This window comes from Dipodomys spectabilis, unplaced genomic scaffold (assembly GCF_019054845.1).
Source record: "Dipodomys spectabilis isolate Male_0828 unplaced genomic scaffold, ASM1905484v1 ptg000394l, whole genome shotgun sequence".
NCBI lineage: Eukaryota > Metazoa > Chordata > Mammalia > Rodentia > Heteromyidae > Dipodomys > Dipodomys spectabilis.
In genome coordinates this window covers 1,003,805-1,023,717 of record NW_024871071.1, presented here as the reverse complement: position 1 = coordinate 1,023,717, position 19,913 = coordinate 1,003,805, and the positions used below count along the sequence as shown (strand labels likewise).

General features: G+C 43.0%; 1 protein-coding gene across 2 annotated transcripts in view; it reads left to right on the top strand.

The window, feature by feature from the left end:
- Gpt2 (glutamic--pyruvic transaminase 2) overlaps positions 1-10,968 on the top strand; it is a 38,960-nt gene extending 27,992 nt beyond the window's left edge. For both annotated transcript variants that reach the window (XM_042667376.1, XM_042667375.1), the window contains exons 9-12: positions 1,114-1,288; positions 3,245-3,400; positions 5,566-5,678; positions 8,637-10,968. In XM_042667376.1, coding sequence (XP_042523310.1) covers positions 1,114-1,288; positions 3,245-3,400; positions 5,566-5,678; positions 8,637-8,727 — 535 coding nt within the window. In that variant the 3' untranslated portion in view covers positions 8,728-10,968. The remainder of the gene's footprint in view (positions 1-1,113; positions 1,289-3,244; positions 3,401-5,565; positions 5,679-8,636) is intronic.
- The last annotated feature ends 8,945 nt before the right edge of the window (positions 10,969-19,913 follow it).

Here is a 19,913-nt window from a genome sequence, read left to right as displayed (position 1 = left end):
GTTGGATCACTGGAACTGTAAGCCTCACATGGAGTAAGTACAGCAAAGAAGCCAAGGATTAGGCCTGGTCTCCCCTGCTCAGAGGCTGGGAGGAGACTGAGAAGAAAAGATGAGTTCATTTACCATTAAAAGCATCTTTCTCACAGGCACCAGTGGCTCATGCCTGTAATCCTAGCTACTCAGGAGGTTGAGATCTGAGGATTGTGGTTCAAAGACAGCCAGGGCAGGAAAGTCCAGGGAGACTCTTTTTTTTTTTTTTTTAGAATGAACAGAGGGTTTATTTAGCTCATAGTTTCAGTGGCCAAGAGGTCCAAGAGCACAGAGCCAACATCTGCTCGGCTGGCTGGTGTTATAATATCAAAGAAGGCATCACATTGTTGACAACAGAGCAAAGCATCCTAGAGAGAGCTACTTCATGATTTTGTTGTGTGGTATGGGGGAATTGAGCCTAAGGCATCATACATACCAATCCTCCTCCAGGGAGACTCTTATCTCCAATAAACCACTCAGAAAACTGGAAGTGGTGCTGTGGCTCAAGTGGTAGAGTGCTCGCCTTGAGCTGAAGAGCTGAGGGACAGAGCCCATGCCCAGAGTTCAAGCCCCATGACTGACCAAAAAAAAAAAAAAGAGCATCTTTCTCACCGCTGGGATTCTTTGGGTGCCATGCCAGGTGTCAGCATGGGGAAGGTACTCATTTGGGAGACTGGAAGCCAGTGTAACTAAAGTTGGAAGAGATATTTTGGCCTGGTCAAGAAGCTATAATGGTTGCTTGGCTGTTCTGTCTGGTCTTACCTGGGTAGCAATGCTGGCTTCTGTGTGCTATGTAGCTTTTTTCCTAAACTTTTCTATATTCATCATGCCTATAATCCTAGCTACTCAAGAGGCTGAGCTCTGAGGATCAGCCCTGGCAGAAAAATCCATGGTATAATTTCCCAATTAACTACCAAAAAGCCAGAAATGGAACTATGGTTCAAGTGGTAGAGTACTAGCTTTGAGTAAAAAACTCAGGGACAGTGCAGAGACCCTGAGTTCAAGCCCCATTACTAGGACAAAAGAAAAAGTAAAAGATCTTTCCATAATTAGTGAATGTGTATCCTCTTCTCAACCCTCCAGGTGTGGCTATAGAGGAGGCTACATGGAGGTGATCAATCTACACCCTGAGATCAAGGGTCAGCTGGTAAAGCTGCTTTCTGTACGTCTGTGCCCACCAGTGTCTGGACAGGCTGCCATGGACATTGTTGTGAATCCCCCAGTACCAGGAGAGGAATCCTTTGAGCAGTTCATCAAGGTAAGTTTGCTGTGACCTGTCTATGTACTGCTACTGTTAAGTCACTGGTGAATTCCTACCATGAGTGATCTGATGGTTTGCCTGTATCTAGATAGCCATATACCTACTGGTATTTGTTAATATATGTTTCTCTCTCTTAGTCTGTTTGTCCCTATCCACCTTCCGTGGACCTTCTTGGTACCTGATCTTCTGTTAGGAGTTGGTTGAGTCTGAATTTTTAAGTGGGATGATTATGCATGTGGATAGATAGACCCATCTTCTTCTCTACCTGTCCTCATAGGCACCTATAGGGGAAGAACTTGCATCCTGATAACACATTGAGGGATTCTGTCAGTAAGCTGAAAAAGAAGGGGAAGTGTGGACACAATATTGTTTTAAGTCGGGGCTTACCTCTATCCTAACCAGGCATCCCCACAGCTCGACACCATCCCATCATACACACTGAGAACCTAACTGATTAGCTTTAACAGCAACAACAACAAAAAGAAGAAAAAACTGATGACACTGTGTATGGTGGTACATGCTTAGCCCAAGCTCCTCAGTAGGACCTCTACAGTCCAGGAGTTTAGGACCAGCCTAGTCAACATACTGAGACACTCAAAAAACGAAGCCAAACCAAAATGAAAAAACAAGGAACCTATGAGTCATGTAACCTAGAGGTCAACTCTTTTCTGGTCTAGACTCAAAACCTTTTTTTTAAGTATGTGGGAAAGACATTTATATATATATATAATTTATTATATATGATATTTATTACACATATTACATATTATATTTATATGCCTATATATAGATATTACGTATCTATATATAATATATATATAATAAATATATTTATAAATATGTACACATATTTATAGATAATATAAATATATATTTATAAATGTACTTATGTTTATATATTTATAAATGTATATATGGTATATAAAACCACTTTTAAACATAACAGTTTAAAAATGTGTGACCTGCACAGGTAACAGTTACCTTTTGGACTGATAGCTGAGTGCCATGTCATTGTATGTCTATATGACACTATTTATCTGCTCATTGGCAGGCTTATCCCTCTATATGTCCCATTCCCAACAATATTTGCAGAAGTCCTTGACACTTCTGCTCCTGGCTGGACACAAGTATAAGCTCTGGACCAGCCCAGACTGATTTGCTTTGTCTGAGTCTGTGTTCTATGCACACATCGCACAGATTGGGATTGGGAAGGTATCTTTGCAAATGACATGGTGGAGTCTATCTTTGGAAGATTCATGGCTTCTAGAAATATCTTCAGTTTGTTCTACACAAAGAGTTGGTCACCTTCCTCTGTGTCCTCCATACCCAGCTTCAGAGCACGTGATACAATGAGATACTCAGTTTGGGGCTCATGTAGATGAACTGAACTGGCAAAGACAGTTTCCTATCAGGTCCCAAGACTGGACTTAAATTAGAAAGATTTTTCCAAAACAAAATTGTAAGAATGAATGTTTAATCATTTTCTAATAAGCAAAAAAAAAATCAGACTGTACAAACTAAGCCTAGGTAATGAAGATCTGAGAAAAACAGAGCTTAGTGACATCCAGAATATTTGTCAAAAAATTAATCCATATCAGAGATGGAGAGATGGATAGGTATATGATAAAATAGGTTGATTCAACAGGATAGGGCTGGTTTTGCTCATTTTCACTGTCATCCTTGTGCAAGAGTAGAATCCAGGACACAGGCCTTCCAGGATCTACACTGTGGCCTGAAACCCACCATGTATTTATGTGTCCAGCATAGTTGGTAGTCTTCTGGGCTGAGAATGCTGTGGCAAATATCCTACAGAAGGCTTGTTCTACTCACCTTCCTGATCTCAGCACTTAGGCACCAACAAGCTCATCTTTTCTCAATCTACAGTTGCTGGATATAGAAGAAAATACCTTCTTTATTGAGACACTGATTCCTGCCCTTTCTGTCTTTCCTCAGGAGAAAGAGTCTGTCCTGGGTAATCTAGCCAAGAAAGCAAAGCTGACAGAAGACCTGTTTAATCAAGTCCCAGGAATTCATTGCAACCCCTTGCAGGGAGCCATGTATGCCTTTCCTCGGATCTTCATTCCTGCCAAGGCTGTGGAGACAGCTCAGGTCTGGGACACTGCTGGGTTGGTCTCTCCCTAGGTTTACTTTCTACAATTGGGTCCTGGGTAGTTTCCTACACTGGGGAGTAAAGGTGTTGGTTATAAGAGTTCTGAACTTTGGGGCTGGGAAGGTGGCTCAGTGGTAGAGCGCATGCCTTGCATGCCAGAGGCCCTGGGTTCGATTCCTCAGCACCACATAAGCAAAAAGAAAAAAGCCGGAAGTGGCACTGTGGCTCAAGTGGGAGCGCGCTAGCCTTGAGCTGAAGAGCTGAGGGACAGTGCCCAGGCCCAGAGTTCAGGCCCCGAGTTCAGGCCCCATGACCGGACCCAAAAAAAACAAACAAAGAGTTCTGAACTTTGGGGACCTCTTGGCCAGATGCTATTTACTGTATAAAGATGACAAGAGTCTCAGAGGCCCAGCCACAGTGGCAAGTTGTGGTAATGGGGCAAATATGAGGTTCCCAGATGACAGTGGTGTCTGGAGTCTGTTAACAATGCTGCTCTGTAATAACAACAGATGCTGGAGGGGGTGTGGCCAGAAGGGAACCCTACTGCATTGTTGGTGGGAATGTAAACTTGTTCAACCAATTTGGAAAGTAGTATGGAGGTTCCTCAAAAGACTCCACATATGACCCAGCAATCCCACTTTGGGGCATTTACCCAGCACCACATAAGCAAAAAGAAAAAAGCCAGAAGTGGTGCTGTGGCTCAAGTGGTAGAGCGCTAGCCTTGAGCTGAAGAGCTGAGAGACAGCACCCAGGCCCAGAGTTCAGGCCCCACGACCAGACCCCCCCTAAAATAATAATTTTTTATTGAGAATAAATGATTACATAAATTTCACAGTATTGTAGGATTGTGATACTTAACGTTACAAACACATTTTAACCTTCACAAGGAAAATTGTCATTATCTTGGTCTGTAAAGTTTGTGAATTTTACAAGTTTTGACAGTACAGCTTTCTTCCGCATTGGGTGATATGTACATTTCTTTTAAAAACTTCGTGTTAGCTGTTCCCTCTTTCCCTCTCCTTCCCTGAGGAGCTGAGATTTGCCTTACCCAACCCCAGAATCTACTGACTGCCTTTTTTTTTTAAGTACTCTTACTGGGGCTTGAACTCAAGGCCTAGGTGCTGTCCCTTAGCATTTCTGCTCAAGGCTAGTGCTCCAACATTTTAGCCACAGCTCAACTTCTAGATTTTGTGTTTGTATGTGTGTGTGTATGTGCATATGTGTGTGCACACAGATCCTAGGGCTTGAACTCAGGGCCTGGGCTGTGTCCCTGAGTTTTTTCACTCAAGGCATTGTCCCACAGCTGCCTTTGCTCAAGACTAGAGCTCTACCACTTGAACCACAACTCCCCTTCAGCTTTTTAGTGGTTAATTGGAGACAAGAATCTGATGGAGCCAGGTACTGGAGGCTCATACCTATAATCCTAGCTGCTCAGAAAACCGAGATCTCTGGATGATAGGTAATCCAATAAACTACCCCAAAATGCTGGAAATGGAGCTCTAGCTCAAATGGAGTTCTAATCTTGAGCAAAAGAAGCTCTGGGACAGTGCCTAGTCCTCCCTGAGTTCAAGCCCAGATTGAATTTAAAAAAAAAAAAAAAGATGGCTTTGAACCTCAATCCTGAGATCTCAGCCTCCTGAGTTGCTTGGATTACAGATGTGATCCCTGAGCAACCAGCTTCTGAGTACCTTTTTAAGTACCCAGAGTTTAGGCTCAGGATGAAAATCCCTGGCAGTGGAGCTGGAGGCTCTGTATTTTACAGATTCCCTAGGTGATCGTGCAAACTAACTTGTGAGTAGCACTGCAGCTCCAAGGGCCTTGTTTTCGGATTATTATGTAAATTGGTACAAAGGCATTTGCTGTCAGTGGCTGTTGAACAGTCTCTGAAGATACTGTTATGAAGAGAACAGGCTGGCACTCCCTAGAGAAGGACGGAGGTGCCATAGCCACTGGCCATCTTGCAACAGCCTCAGGTATCTGGTTCCTGGCACCAGCTACTAGCTGTAATCCAACTTCTTGTCTTGCTCTGCCTGCAGGGAAGAGACAAGGACCCTGCCTAGGAACAATAATTTGCCAATTAGATTATGTATGTTTTGAATTTTGAATGGTGAGTTGGTATTTGTGAAGGCAAGAAGGAATCTGAAGTTCTCCCCTGCTCCCACAGGCCCATAAAATGGCTCCAGACATGTTCTACTGTATGAAACTCCTGGAGGAGACTGGCATCTGCGTGGTGCCTGGCAGTGGCTTTGGACAAAGGGAAGGCACTTACCACTTCAGGTATGATACCTCTACTCTTTCTCCTGGGATCATTGGGCTTCTTAACATGGAGCATAGAGTGGCTCCTCAGAGACTGTGGAATGGTGAGGCAGCCAGCTGCTTTGAGTAAATCTAACTCATCTCAACACTTCCTTCTATTTTGTTGCCAGGAAATAAGAAAACAGATCTTCCTTGACTGTTTGGTCTCCCCTTCTATTTCCTCCATCTGTCCTATCACTTTTGGAAATTGGAATTCAAGGCCTTGTGCTGTTGCTCAGGGTTTTGGCTCCTGTCTGGTATTCTACCACTTGAGCCACTCCTCTAGTCGAGCATTTTCTTTTGCTAGTCCTGGGGCTTGAACTCAGGGCCCGCGTACTGTCTCTGAGCTTCTTTTGCTCAAGGCTAGCATTTTACCACTTGAGCCACAGTACCACTTCTGGCTTTTTCTGTTTATGTGGTGCTGAGGAATTGAACCCAGTGCCTCATGCATGCTAGGCAAGCACTCTACCACTGAGCCACCTTCCCATGCCATTGTCCAGCTTTTGTGTGTGTGTGTGTGTGTCAGTCATGGGGCCTAAACTCTGGGCCTGGCACTGTCCCTCAGCTCTTCAGCTCAAGGCTAGCGTTCTACTACTTGAGCCACAGCACCACTTCTGGCTTTTTCTGTTTATGTGGTGCTGAGGAATTGAACCCAGTGCCTCATGCATGCAAGGCAGGCACTCTACCTCTGAGCCATCTTCCCAGTCCTGTCCAGCATTTTTTATGGTTATTTGGAAGACCAAGGCTCATGGGCTTTGAACCTTGATCTACTGAGTAGCTAGGATTACAGCCATGAGCCACCAGTGTACACCTATTAGTGTGTTTTCTTCTTTATCTCCTTGCCCTTTTTAAAGTCCATAGTGGTGCATGCAGATGCTCAGGACAGTGCCTGCACATGGTGGCATGCCATAGCTCCTTGGTTGCACAGTGGGACCTGGTACTACTGTGAGTCTCAAATCCTTCTGATGCTTCACTGACAGGAATTAACTTACTTATGAGACCTTTCCCAGGCGCACCCTGACTCAGCCTCCTCTCCCATGCAGATGAGAATGTTCAGCTCCTGAGCTGTTCTATTCCTCGTGGGCTTCCCACAGTTCCCCACAGTTTTGTTTCTTTCGGATGTTTCCTGTGCAGATGCTAAAAAGAGAAATAACATGAGCTGCTGACTAAAGGTGAAGTCTTACTTAATCAAGATTATAGGTAATAACCAGGCTTGGTCCTGTAATCCTAACTACTTGAGGGTTGTCGTTTAAGGCCAGCCTAGGCACAGAAGTTTGTAGACTCTATCTCAACCAATGACTGGGCGTAATGGCACACACCTATCATCCCAGCTGTAGAGGAAGCACAATGGATGGGTGATATGGGTGGGCAACACAATGAATGGGTGGTATGCGCCTTCATTCCCAGTTATACAAGCACAAACAGAAGGCTCAACGCCCACACTGATCTGGGCATAAAAAAAGACCCCCTACATTCAAAATCACCAATGCAAAAAGGGACTAGAGGCATGACTCAAATGGTAGAATACCTGCCCAGTAAGCATAAATCCCTGGGTTCAAATCCCCAGTACTGCAAATGAAATAAAAAAGAAGATTATAGGTTGTCTCCCAGCAGGATGAACCATTTCTAATTTGCCTTTTCTCCTTTCTCTAAGTCAAGCTCCTTTCTGCACTTCATGGCCCATTCAGAAAGTGGTGCTGGGATTGGAGTAGCCAATAACAGAACATATGCCAAGTTGGAGGCCCTGTGTTCTGTCCTTAGCACCCCCCTCAAAAAAGTGAAATTGAGGTGATTGCTTCTAGAGTTGGGAGGCCTGTTGACAGCTCTTAAGGGAAATGTTAGTTAACAGTGGACTTGGGAATGCCTTTGGAGTAAACTCACTGGAAGTTGTTTCTGTTAGAGACTGAGTGGTGGAAAGAAAGAAATGTGTATGTAGCACAAGTAAAATATTGTTCTCTGTGTGTAAGAGACTCAGAGTCATCCCCTAGAAAGTTTTGCACATTAATCAAAATATGGTACAGGACTTTTGTGGTAGTAGGTGAATGTGTCTTTCTAAATGCTATAATAGATTATTACTTTCATTTACATGTGTTACTTGGTTTAAAAAAATTAGCTATAAACTGAACTTGGTGGTTCATGCTTGTCATTTTAGCTATTTGGGAAGCTGATACAGGAGGATCATTGTCTCAGGTGTTCACAGCTAGCTTGATAAACATAGCAAGACCCTATTAGGAGAGAGGAAGAGATTTTAATAAACCCTGAGCACTGTCCTAGAACTTGAGTTTTTATTTATTTATTTTTTTTGTCAGTCGTGGGGCTTGAACTCTGGGCGTGGGCACTGTCCTTCAGCTCAAGGCGAGCGCTCTACCACTTGAGCTATAGCGCCACTTCCGGTTTTCTGGTGGTTTATTGGAGATAGGAGTCTCACAGTCTTTCCTGCCCGGGCTGGCTTTGAACCATGATCCTCAGATCTCAGCCTCCTGAGTAGCTAGGATTACAGGCGTGAGCCACCAGCGCCCTCGAGCTTGAGTTTTTAAAGCAGACCAGCCAGCCAGCCTTCAGTGGCTCACATCTGTAATCCTAGCTAGTGAGTAAGTTGAGATCTGAGGATCGCAGTTCAAAGCCAACCCAGGCAGGAGAGTCTGTAAGACTCCTTTCTCCAATTAACTACCAAGAACCTAGAAGTGGAGGTGTGGCTCAAGTGGTAAAGTGCTTGATTTGAGTGAAAAAGCTCAGGGCCCTGAATTTAGCCCAGGCCCTAAATTCAAGCCTCAATACCAGTATACACACACACACACACACACACACGCACACGCACATGCACGCCTATCCTTCCTCACATGGCTTACCCTCACTTCTTGCAATGCAAGACCATTTGCTAGGTGATTCCTCTTCCTTTTCCAGAGCAGATAGACTGATAGCTGTTCTCTTTCTTGACAGAATGACCATTCTCCCTCCAGTGGAGAAGCTGAAGACAGTGCTCCAGAAAGTGAAGGACTTTCATATAAAGTTCCTGGACAAGTATGCCTGAGGATGCCTCAGGCCCTGGAGGAGATACCTTCCTTGGGTCTCCTCCTGATGTCCACCCAGGACTCTCCCCTGACTGCCTCAGACCTCATGGAGATTGCTGGTTGTGTTCATGGTTATTTTGCCCAAGAGACTTCCTTCCTTGTGCCTTGATGTTGGGAGCACTTCTCTTCTGAGAAAATGTAAATGCATCATGTCTCACAGGGCCTGATCTTTTAATGCAACTGCAGTAGAGAGGATTTGCTTAGCAGATGTGGCCAACGTGCTCAAACCACCTGTTACTTTTGGAAAGTTTCTTTGGTGTTAGAAGCAGCAAGGACATGTTGGGTGAGGTGTTTCAGATCTAGAGAAATGAGCAGGTGCTGCGAAATATATGGCTCCATCATGGTAAAGAATGAAAATCCAGTAATCAACATTGTGATATCTGAAATAAAGCCCTTAGTGGTGTAAAAATCCAGTCCTTCAGAGCCTGAGGTCCAGTGGGGGCCCACATCTTTCTGGCAGTCCATCTTGGACAAGAATGGGGATAGCAGGAGTGCAGGGGTAGAGCAGGTTACCAGGTTATGTTGTGGTAGACACTGAGGGATATGGCCAAGGTTAGAGGTCTTTGAAGGAGTGGATGTGGCTTCGGGTAGAGCAGAGTTTCCTCTTCTAAGCAATACATCAGGTAGTGGGATTCAGTATACACTGAATGCTTTGGGGTGAATTATACTCTTGAACATACTTAGGCCGAATCCCTGGTCTGAATGATCTCAGTGGACTTTAGGGACACAGGGAATAGCCCAGCAGTATCACAGTTATGTGGAGCTCTTCCTGATAGTATTCTGATCTATCCTAGTAGAAAAATAGTGACAATTTTCTCAAGGGTTTGAGCAAGCCTTTTCACACATTGCCCCCTACTGGTGGCAGCTGAATCGACTGGAAATGGCCCTGAGCCAGATGTAGAATCCTTAAAGACTTGAGCAACAAGCAGGCAAGCCACTGTAGTTTCTTGAATTGTTTCAATCTGAATTTTGGCCATTTTGGAGCTCTTAATTAGTAAACATTCTTGCTGTGGAGAAGTGAATGTGATCTGACTGAACATTGATGGAAGTGTTTTAACTGAGTGCAGAGTATTTTGCCTTTACTGCTCCTGCTGTCCCTTCTAACACTAGAGATGATATCCTAAAGCATCTGCCATCACTCCAGGCTGCACTGTTAGCATCTACCAAGCATGCAGCTTCCTTGATATCAGCAGTCTGGGGTGGAGCCAATTTCATGTCAAGGAAGCAGATAGTACTCTCATCCTCCTCCTTAAGAAGCCTTCTCCTTCCTCTCTGCCTTTTCCAGTGGAAAGTGAGGGAAGCAATGACCAGTTCAAGAGCTTGAGGACACAGCATGTCCCATTGGGGAATTGAGGGAGCTAAAGAGAGAAATGAGAAGGGTTGCAGAATGAGTTTGAAATTGGTCCTCATACTATAAATTTTCCCTTTGTGCAGGGGAATTTAATTGCTCATTAGCATTGTAGTAGTTGTGAAGCAGCCACAAATCTCATAGCAAAAGGGAATGCTCTGGAGCTTTTCCTTTCTTAAAAGTTAGAAAGGCTGTGCTTGTGCTTGCTGTTGTATGGCATAAAAGCCAGATATATCCCAGAGTCTTGAGATTTCTGGTGGAAAGGTTAAACAGGAGCAGCAAGTATATTTTTTATATTTTTGTAACAATTGTTTTTTTTCATTGGGGGAGGGGGGTGAAAGGGTTAGTATTTATAATCTTAACAAGTATGGTAATTTTTTATGTCCTCTAGATTATAAATAACCCACAAAACTTTGCAACGTTTACATGACTTTTAAAAAAAATACTGTATACACTTGGTTTGCTTTTAAAAATAAAAGAATAATAAGAACAGGTAGATTAGCTTCAGGTAAATATGATGACCACGATAGATTGGTTTTCTATAGATTCTCTCTGATGCTTTTCCTGTTCCGGCACTACCTAAGAAAGCTGTTTGTAACTTGGGGTCTCACTTTGACTGGACACCTGTGCAGTTTCTGTTGTTCACACAGATCTGCACATGGGTGGCCAACCCTTGGCTCCTCCATTGCCTCCTGCCTTGAGGCCAGGCTGGCTGTTTCTGTTCTATGTGTGGAGTTTTCAGGAAGAATAGTCACAACCTGCCCTTGGCTCTTTTCCAGTCTCAGTTCTCACAGGCATCTGACAAAGGTACGCTGCTGGAAATTTCTAAACAATAAAATCTATGTCCAGAATAGTGGCTTGTGTTTAACTTTGTTATTTAAACCTAAAAATTAAATGGATATCACTATTTTTTTTTTTTTTTTGCCAGTCCTGGAGCTTGAACTCAGATCTAGGGCACTGTCCCTGAGTTTCTATTGCTCAAGGCTAGTACTCTACCACTTGAGTCACAATGCCACTTCCGCTTTTTCTGTTTGTGTGGTACTAAATAATTGAATCCAGGGCTTCATGCATGCTAGGGAAAGCACTCTACCATTAAGACACATTCCCAATCCTGCTATCACTAATTTTATGTTTTTATTCTTTGATTTGGTTTTGTTTTGTGTTTTTTGTTGTTGTTGTTTGTATTGGTACTAAGGCTTGAGCTCAAGGCCTAGAAGCTGTCCCTTAGCTTTTTTTTCTCAAGGTTAATTTTCTGTCACTTGAGCCATACCTTTGCTTCTGGCTTTTTGCTGGTTAATAAAGGTCAGAGCTTCATGGACATTCCTGACAGACGTAGCTTTGAACTCAGATCTCAGCCTCCTGAGTAGCAAGGATTACAGATGTGAGGCACCAGTGCCCAGAGTATCTTCATTCTTTGTAATATATGTTTCTAGCAAACAACTTTGAGTTCAACTCCAATGACACAGCTACATTTTCTTTTGTCGCTTGAAGTGAACAGATTATGGATTCCTTGGCATAAATATTCTATGAATATAGTCTGTGGCTTTCTGGTAGAAGTGGCTCACACCTGTAATCCTAGCTACTCAGGAGGCTGAGATCTAAGGATCATGGTTCAAAGCTAGCCCATGTAGGAAAGTTCGTGAGACTCTATTCTCCAATAAACCACTAGAAAACCGGAAGTGGTGCTGTGGCTCAAGTGGTAGAGCACTAGCTTGAGCTGAAGAGCTGAGGGACAGCGTCCAGGCCCAGAGTTCAAGCTCTATAACCAGCACCCCCTCTTCCCTAAAAAACAAAAAACTGACATTGTCTTCATGGGGTGGAGAAGCCAATGAGTACTGAGGGAGATGTCAACAGAAGGGATTATGTTAGTTGTCCCCAGGTTTCCTATATCTACATTGGTTGTAGTGTGTAGTTTTTACATCAAACCTCTCTAGACTAAACTGCTTAATTCTTTATTGAAGAAAATTTGGGATACAAAGGAAAACATTAAGACTCTTGGAATCATTAGGATTCTCATTAGCACAGTTTAAGCAGACTAGAGAAATACATTGCCTTGTTCAGGTAGGAAAAGCTGGCTTGGCTTCTAATGTTTATTCTATTACATGCAAACTGTCTTGTCAAGTTACACACTGAAAAATCCTGAGGAATGACTGATTGGTTGTCCTGGCCTAAGTGTCCTTAACTGAGCCAATCTCTGTAGTTCATAAGAATAGACTGACTCTGTACACAGAGGATCACCTCAGTGAAACTATAATATTGAAGGGGAAGAAAAGCTACTGACCATAGAAAAGGGGGTTGCAGCCAGGCACTGGGGGCTCCTGTCTGAAATCCTTGTTACTGAAGCTGCTGAGATCTGAGGATCATGGTTCCAAGCCAGCCAATGCAAGAAAATCTGTAAGACTCTTACCTCCAATTAGTTGATAACCAAATCGATTGGAGCTGCTCTCTATCTTGTTACTTACTGTACACACCCATATGAGAACACATAGAACTTGTCTGAAGGATAAAAGGTTTATAGTAGTTTGGTAATGGTAGTTGTTACTCAAGGTTATTTTCAGCATGAAGTTTGCCATTACCAGCCATAGAAGGCCTTCAACACTTCTATAAGAACTAGTATGAGCCATGGACTTCTAAGAATAGGGAGTCCAAAACTAAGATGTAGTCACTGAGGCTCTGGTGGGACATACTGTAATCCTAGCTATTCTGGAAGCTGAGATCTGAGGATCACAATTCACAGCTAGCCTGGGCTGCTTATCTCCAGTTAATGAGTAAAAAGCCAGAAGTTACTCAAGTGGTAGAGCACTAGCCTTGAGCTAAGTGAGAGTGCAAGCCCTGGGTTCAAGTCTCAGTCACACAGAGGTAGAGGTGAAGCAAAGGAAAGGAGATTAAGCCCTTCTCTCCTGAATTGAAGGTGGAGGCCACCTACTCATCTTTCAGTGTCCTCTTAAAGTCTTCCAGAGATGATGCTTTTGAATTTCACCCCATGCCCAATCCGAGACACCCCTTCTAGGGACACAAATTAGATGTTTCCTAGTAAAATTTCATTTCCCACTTGAGAAGATGCATTTTTTTTTTTTGTCCCCTGGATTGCATGTGCCTTTTCTTTAATGCAGAATTGCTTTTGAAGTCCTTTTAAATATGTTAGATTTTTACTTTTATACATGGCCTAATAAAATATCACCTACCTCTTTTATTTTATATATATATATATATATATATATATATATATATATATATATATATTGGTCCGGTCGTGGGCTACTTCCGGCTTTTTTTTCCTTTTTGCTTATGTGGGGCTGAGGAATCGAACCCAGGGCCTCATGCATGCAAGACAAGCGCTCTACCACTGAGCCACCTTCCCAGCCCCTCACCTACCTCTTTTAAAAAATGAAAATGAACCCCAAATTTTAGAGATGCTTAAGATGAAGTAGAACATAAAGGGTATATATCTAAACATCTTAAATTTTTTAGAAATGTCAGATTATCAAATTATCAAAGTAAAAAGCTAGAAAATGAGCTTTGGAAACCGCTCATCTGGCATTTTTATTAGCAGTCACAAGTGAAAGCTAGGATCCACAACTATACACAAATACATCTTAAGTTATTTATTTATTTATTTTGGTCAGTCATGGGGCTTGAACTCAGGACCTGGGTGCTATCTGTCAGGTTTTCTACCACTTGAGCCACAGCTTCACTTCTGGCTTTTTCTGTTTATGTGGTACCCAGGGCTTTATGCATGCTAGGCAAGCTCTCTATCACTAAGCCACCTTCCCAGCCCCATCTCAAACTATTTTAAGGAATATATTGCAGAATATTTAAAATATTTTCAGGAGCATCCAGGTATAGTGGCTTAGACCTAGATTCTCAGCTACTTGGAAGGCAGACATCAAGAGGATCATGCTTCAAGGCCAGTCTGTAAATTGTGGTTTACGTAAGTACCTATGCCAACCAATAAAACCTAGGTGTGATGGCACATGCCTATCATCTAAGCTGTACCAGAAGCATAAATGGTATTGGAGGCTAGGCTGGCTCTGGCAAAACTACAAGACACTTTAAAAAAAATACCAAAAAACAAAAGGGCTGGGTATGGTTCAAATGTTAGAGCACAAACCTAGCAAGCATAAGGCCTTGAGTTTAAACCCCAGTTTAATAAACACACACCCCAACTTATAGTCTTTAGTTGTAGATTTCATTGTTTCTAGATTATAGTTCAGTAACTTCATGAGGGGGGATATATGTTCCTTGATCTAGAACTTCCTGTTGAGTGACATCTCTACTTCGGGCTTTTTATTACATAATTGGAGATAGTTTCTCAATTTTGTATGCCCATACTGTCTATGAACCATGATCCTCAGATAGTACTCCTGAGTAGCTAAGATTACAGACATGAGCTTCCTGGCTCATCTGAGGTTTCTGTCCTCCAAAAAAGTTACCTGCCTTACTCTTAGAAGTGTTAATATCAAGCCGGGCGCTGGTGGCTCACGCCTGTAATCCTAGCTACTCAGGAGGCTGAGATCTGAGGATCACGGTTCAAAGCCAGCCCGGGCAGGAGAGACTGTGAGACTCCTATCTCCAATAAACCACCAGAAAACCGGAAGTGGTGCTGTAGCTCAAGTGGTAGAGCACTGGCCTTGAGCTGAAGAGCTGAGGAACAGCGCCCAGGCCCAGAGTTCAAGCCCCATGACCGACAAAAAAAAAAAAAAAGTGTTAATATCTCTGGTCTTTTGATGGATCAGTAATCCATTCCCAGCATTATCTAGCTAAAAACATAGAATCTAATTCTCCAGAGGCTGAAAAATTGAAAACACGAAGTCCAAATACAAATCTTATTTCATGGAGAGAAAACATTCTTCAGTAGGATGCTCAAACTGACATTCAGAGAATCATAACAGACTATGACAGACACACCCGTGTTTTTGTACTGAAACTCTTTGGACACTTTTAAAGTCTTCAGCAAGCCAGGAGCCAGAGAATCATGCCTGTAATCCTAGTTACTTAGGAGGCTGAGATCTGAGGATCATGGTTTGAAGCCAGCCCAGGCAAGAAAGTCCTTGAGACTTATCTCCAATAAACTACCGCAAAAGCCAGAAGTGTAGCTGTGGCTCAAGTGGTAGAGCACTATCTTTGAGCAAAAGAAGCTCAGAGACAGCACCAGAACCTGAGCTCAAGCCCCAGGACAAGCAAAAACAAACAACCCTACCCGCCCCCAGTTTTCACTTACAATTCTACTACCCTTTCCACAGATAGCCCATCTGACTTCTTGTGTGTGTGTATGTGTCCTGGGCATTATCCCTGAGGTTATTTTTTGCTCAAGGCTAGTTGAAACACATGAGCTACAGCTTCACTTCAAGCTTTTTTGGTGATTAATTGGAGAAAAGAGTATCATGGAGTTTTTGGCCCCGAATAGCTATTGCAAGCATGAGCCACTAGCACCCTTCTTCCTGGATATTAAAAGCAAATAAGTTTCCCCCTTTTATCCATGTTAGTTGGAGTTAAGTTTCTGTTGTATGAAGCTAGGCTACCTATCAGAATGGGCATGGGGTTGGGGGGCGGGCGGAGGACCAACAGTTATTTGGCTGGTGTATGCTCTAAAAAGCCTTTCTGCTTGACTTTCAGCAAAGAAGATTGGGAGGAGAAAATGTGTGGCTATAAGCTAATCACAGCCATAATCACTTTTGCAATATTAGTAAATGAGGTGGGTTGTTTAAAGGTAGGAAGGGTTTGGAGCAGGCAGCAGAGGCCTAAAATAACTTTCAGATAACACTGTATTGAGACACTGTTGGCTATGGAAATCAGCGTCTTTCTGTATTTCATCAATATAAGAGCCCTCCTTTAACCCCATCTCATAATATTACCTTCTGAAATACTTAAACTATAAAATCCTTTAAAAGAATTCACAGGGATTTCTATGAATTATTAAGTTACTAAAACATTACAAAGTCTTCCCTTTACAGCATTCTTGGACACAAAAGATTCAGGATTTGCTTAATGTATATAATCTGTGTTTCTAGAATAAGAGTGCATTGAAGGATTCTTTTTTTTTTTTTTTTTTTTTTGCCAGTCCTGGAGCTTGAACTCAGGGCCTGGGCTCTGTCTCAGCCTCTGTGCTCAAGGCTAGCCCTCTACCACTTGAGCCACAGCACCACTTCCAGCTTTATGTGGTAGTGAGGAATTATACCCAGGGCTTCATGCATGCTAGGCAAGCACTCTACCACTAAGCCATATTACCAGCCCTCGAGGATTCTCATTTTTGTGTGTGTGTGTGAATTTATTCATTGATCTTTGTATTAGGCTTGAATTCAGAGCTTCAGCACTGCCCCTTATCCTTTTTGCTCAAGCCTGGAGCTCCTTAGTATCCAGGATGTCAGGTGTGAGCCATCATCAGTGCTTAGCCAACCCAGGTTTTTATGCATGCAAAACACATTTTCTACCATTAAGCTATATCATCTCCAGCCCCAAAAGCATGACTATAAAAACAGCATCATTCAGAATGCATTCCCAATTATAATAATCATGTCATAAAGCATTCTTTACCACATTATTTTCTTTTTTTTGGGGGGGGTCCGGCGCTGTCCCTCAACTCTTCAGCTCAAGGCTAGCGCTCTACCACTTGAGCCACAGCGCCACTTCTGGCTTTTTTCTTTTTGCTTATGTGGTGCTGAGGAATCGAACCCAGGGCCTCGAGCATGTAAGGCAAGTACTCTACCACTGAGCCACCTTCCCAGCCCCAACCACATTATTTTCTAATAACTACATACTGTACAAAAAAACTTTGAGAAGGGCACCTATAGTATCTCGTTTCTCAAAAGTCATAAAGTCTTTGAGCAAATAGATATTCAACTTTGTTATTCTACCATAACTGGCCTAAAATAAAATTCCTAGATGAAAAATTTGTTTAGGCACCAGGGGGAGCTGGCCACCTACCTACTCAATGATAATGAGTATTAGTTAAAGCAAGCACTTCCAACCTGGTAGTTTCTACTTTGTACCATCCAATTGTAAAACATCCAGGAAGCATAGTTCTGTAACAGCACTTGGCACCCAGAATGCTGAACAGAGCCCCCAGCCTTCGAAACCTCACCCCTTGTATTTGTCAACGTAGACAAATAGGTATGTAGAAACTTCAATTCTCAAGACTTTCCAGTGAAGCTAGTCACTTCCCTCCCCTTTCTTTTCTCCTCCTCTCTTTTTGTCCCTTCCCTACCTCCTTCTTTCCTCCCTTCATTTTTTGTTGTGCAGGGAGGAATTCAGGGTCTCACATTGCAGAGCAAGCACTGAGCTATACTTCCATCCATTAAGCTCTTTGTATATGGACACTCTGGCACTGTCAATACCAAGTCATGTCATTTAGATGACTAAACCCTAGCTCAAGGGTCCCAGTTGGGCATAAGGACCAGACCTGGCCAACAATGTATGATACATACTCTGATCTCAGGATTAATTCAAAATGGCGTATAGCGTACACTAGACCAATGAGAGTCCCACTAAGGATTTTTACTGGAAGTGTAGAGAAAGATTTGCTGCTTTTACAGGGCTTGTCGACTTGGTTATATGGTTGAAGAGCAAAAACTTTGAATATTGGACTCATTGCTGGTCATGTGACTTTTCAGAAATTCCTTCATATTCTCTGACACTTTATTTCCTATTTGTAAACTAGAGTAATAATTTCTGCTTTATAGGTTGTTGTGGGTTTCATGAAATAATGCATATAAAACACCAAGTGCTCAGTTTGGTATGTATAAATCATTCCATGATGCTGCTTGCCTGTTACGATGTTGTTCACACGCTGGAATGTGGGAATAGCAAAGTGTCTATAGCACTGCTGCCCTCTCACCAAATATATATACGTATTAATATATAGTTGTAGAAACATGCATTGTACAATATATATTCTTCTATATGTGTAATCTATTGTATACTTACATTTACATTTTGTTATATATATCATTTATATATGTGTGTTTCCTTTTCTGCTGCCAGTGAATGTATCAATGAGGCATCCTTAGCCAGATGCTGGTGGCTCACACCTATAATCCTAGCTACTCAGGAGGCTGGGATCTGAGGATCAAGTTTCAAAGTCAGTCTGGAGAAGAAAATCTTATCTCCAATTAACTACCAAAAAGCCAAATGTGGGGCTGTGATTCAAGTGGTAGAGTGCTATCCTTGAGCAAACAGGGATAGCACCTAGGCCATGAGTTCAATCCCCAGTACTAGCACACACACACACACACACACACACACACACACACACACACACAATTGTTTAAGTGTCTGAGGCAGAATGTACATAGTTGTAGTTTGATCTTATTTTTTTATTTTTATTTTTGGGTCCGGTCATGGGGCCTGAACTCTGGGCCTAGGAGCTGTCCCTCAGCTCTTCAGCTCAAGGCTAGCACTCTACCACTTGAGCCACAGCGCCACTTCCGGCTTTTTTTCTTTTTGCTTATGTGGTGCTGAGGAATTGAACCCAGGGCCTCATGCATGCAAGGCAAGCGCTCTACCACTGAGCCACCTTCCCAGCCCTGTAGTTTGATCTTAAATATCCCCCAAATGTCAAGTGTTGAAAGCTTGATCACTAGCATATGGAACTATTGGGAGGAAATAAGACTTTTCAGAAATGGAGTCTAATAGAAGGACTAGGACACTGGGGGCATATCCTTGAAGGGAATATTGTCACTTGGATCCTCCTTCTCTCTAGTTCTCTATTAGCATTTGTCCTCTGATGAGCTGCTTTACTACAGGCCCAAAGTGATAGGGCAAGAGACCATGGACTGAAACCTCTGAAACCATGAACCAGAATAAGCCATCACTTGTTTCTTTCATCAGTTGGTTTCTTTGGTAGTGTTCTAATTGAAAACTCCTCAACTCTGTTCTTGTAATATGACAGTAGCATAAAAAGTACCTAAAACATGTTTTAGCTCCTTTTCATGGCATGAGAACAGGTTCACCTTCAGTACCACACACACAAACCACAACAAAAAGTAGAAATAAAGGAATGAGTATGAGCTGGGTACCAGTCGCTCATGCCTGTAATCCTTAGGAGGCTGAGATTTGAGGATCATGGTTTGAAGCCAGCCCAGGCAGGAAAGTCCACAAGACTGTTATCACCAACTAATCACAGAAAAGCAAGGGAGTGGCACTGTTGCTCAAGTGGCAGAGCCCTAGCCTTGAGCAAAAGGAGCCCAGGGACAGCACCAGGCCGAGTTCAAGCCTTAGAACTGGCAAAACAAGAAAGAGAATGAATGTTGCTATATTTAAAACAACAACAAAGAACCCTTTATTTATAAACTAGTTGTAGGGGTACATGTCTATAATAGCAGGTACTTTGGAAGCAGAAGCAGGAGGATCTTGAATTTGAAGCCAACCTGGGCATAGGAGTGAGACCTAATGTCAAAAACAGCCAGCGGGCACCTGGTGGCCCAGGCCTGTAATCCTAGCTACTCAGGAGACTGAGATCTGAGGATCACGGTTCAAAGCCAGCCCGGGCAGGAAAGTCGGTGAGACTCCTATCTCCAATAAACCACTCAGAAAACCGGAAGTGGCGCTGTGGCTCAAGTGGTAGAGTGCTAGCCTTGAGCTAAAGAGCTGAGGGACAGTGCCCAGGCCCAGAGTTCAAGCCCCATGACTGACAAAAAACAAACAAAAAAAACACAGCCAGGCACCAGTGACTCATCTCTCATCCTACTCAGGAAAGATTTGAGGATTGCAGTTTGAAGCCAGCCAAGACAGGCAAGTCTGTGAGACTCATCCCCCAATTAACTATCAAAAAGCTGGAAACAGCTGTGGCTTAAGTGGTAG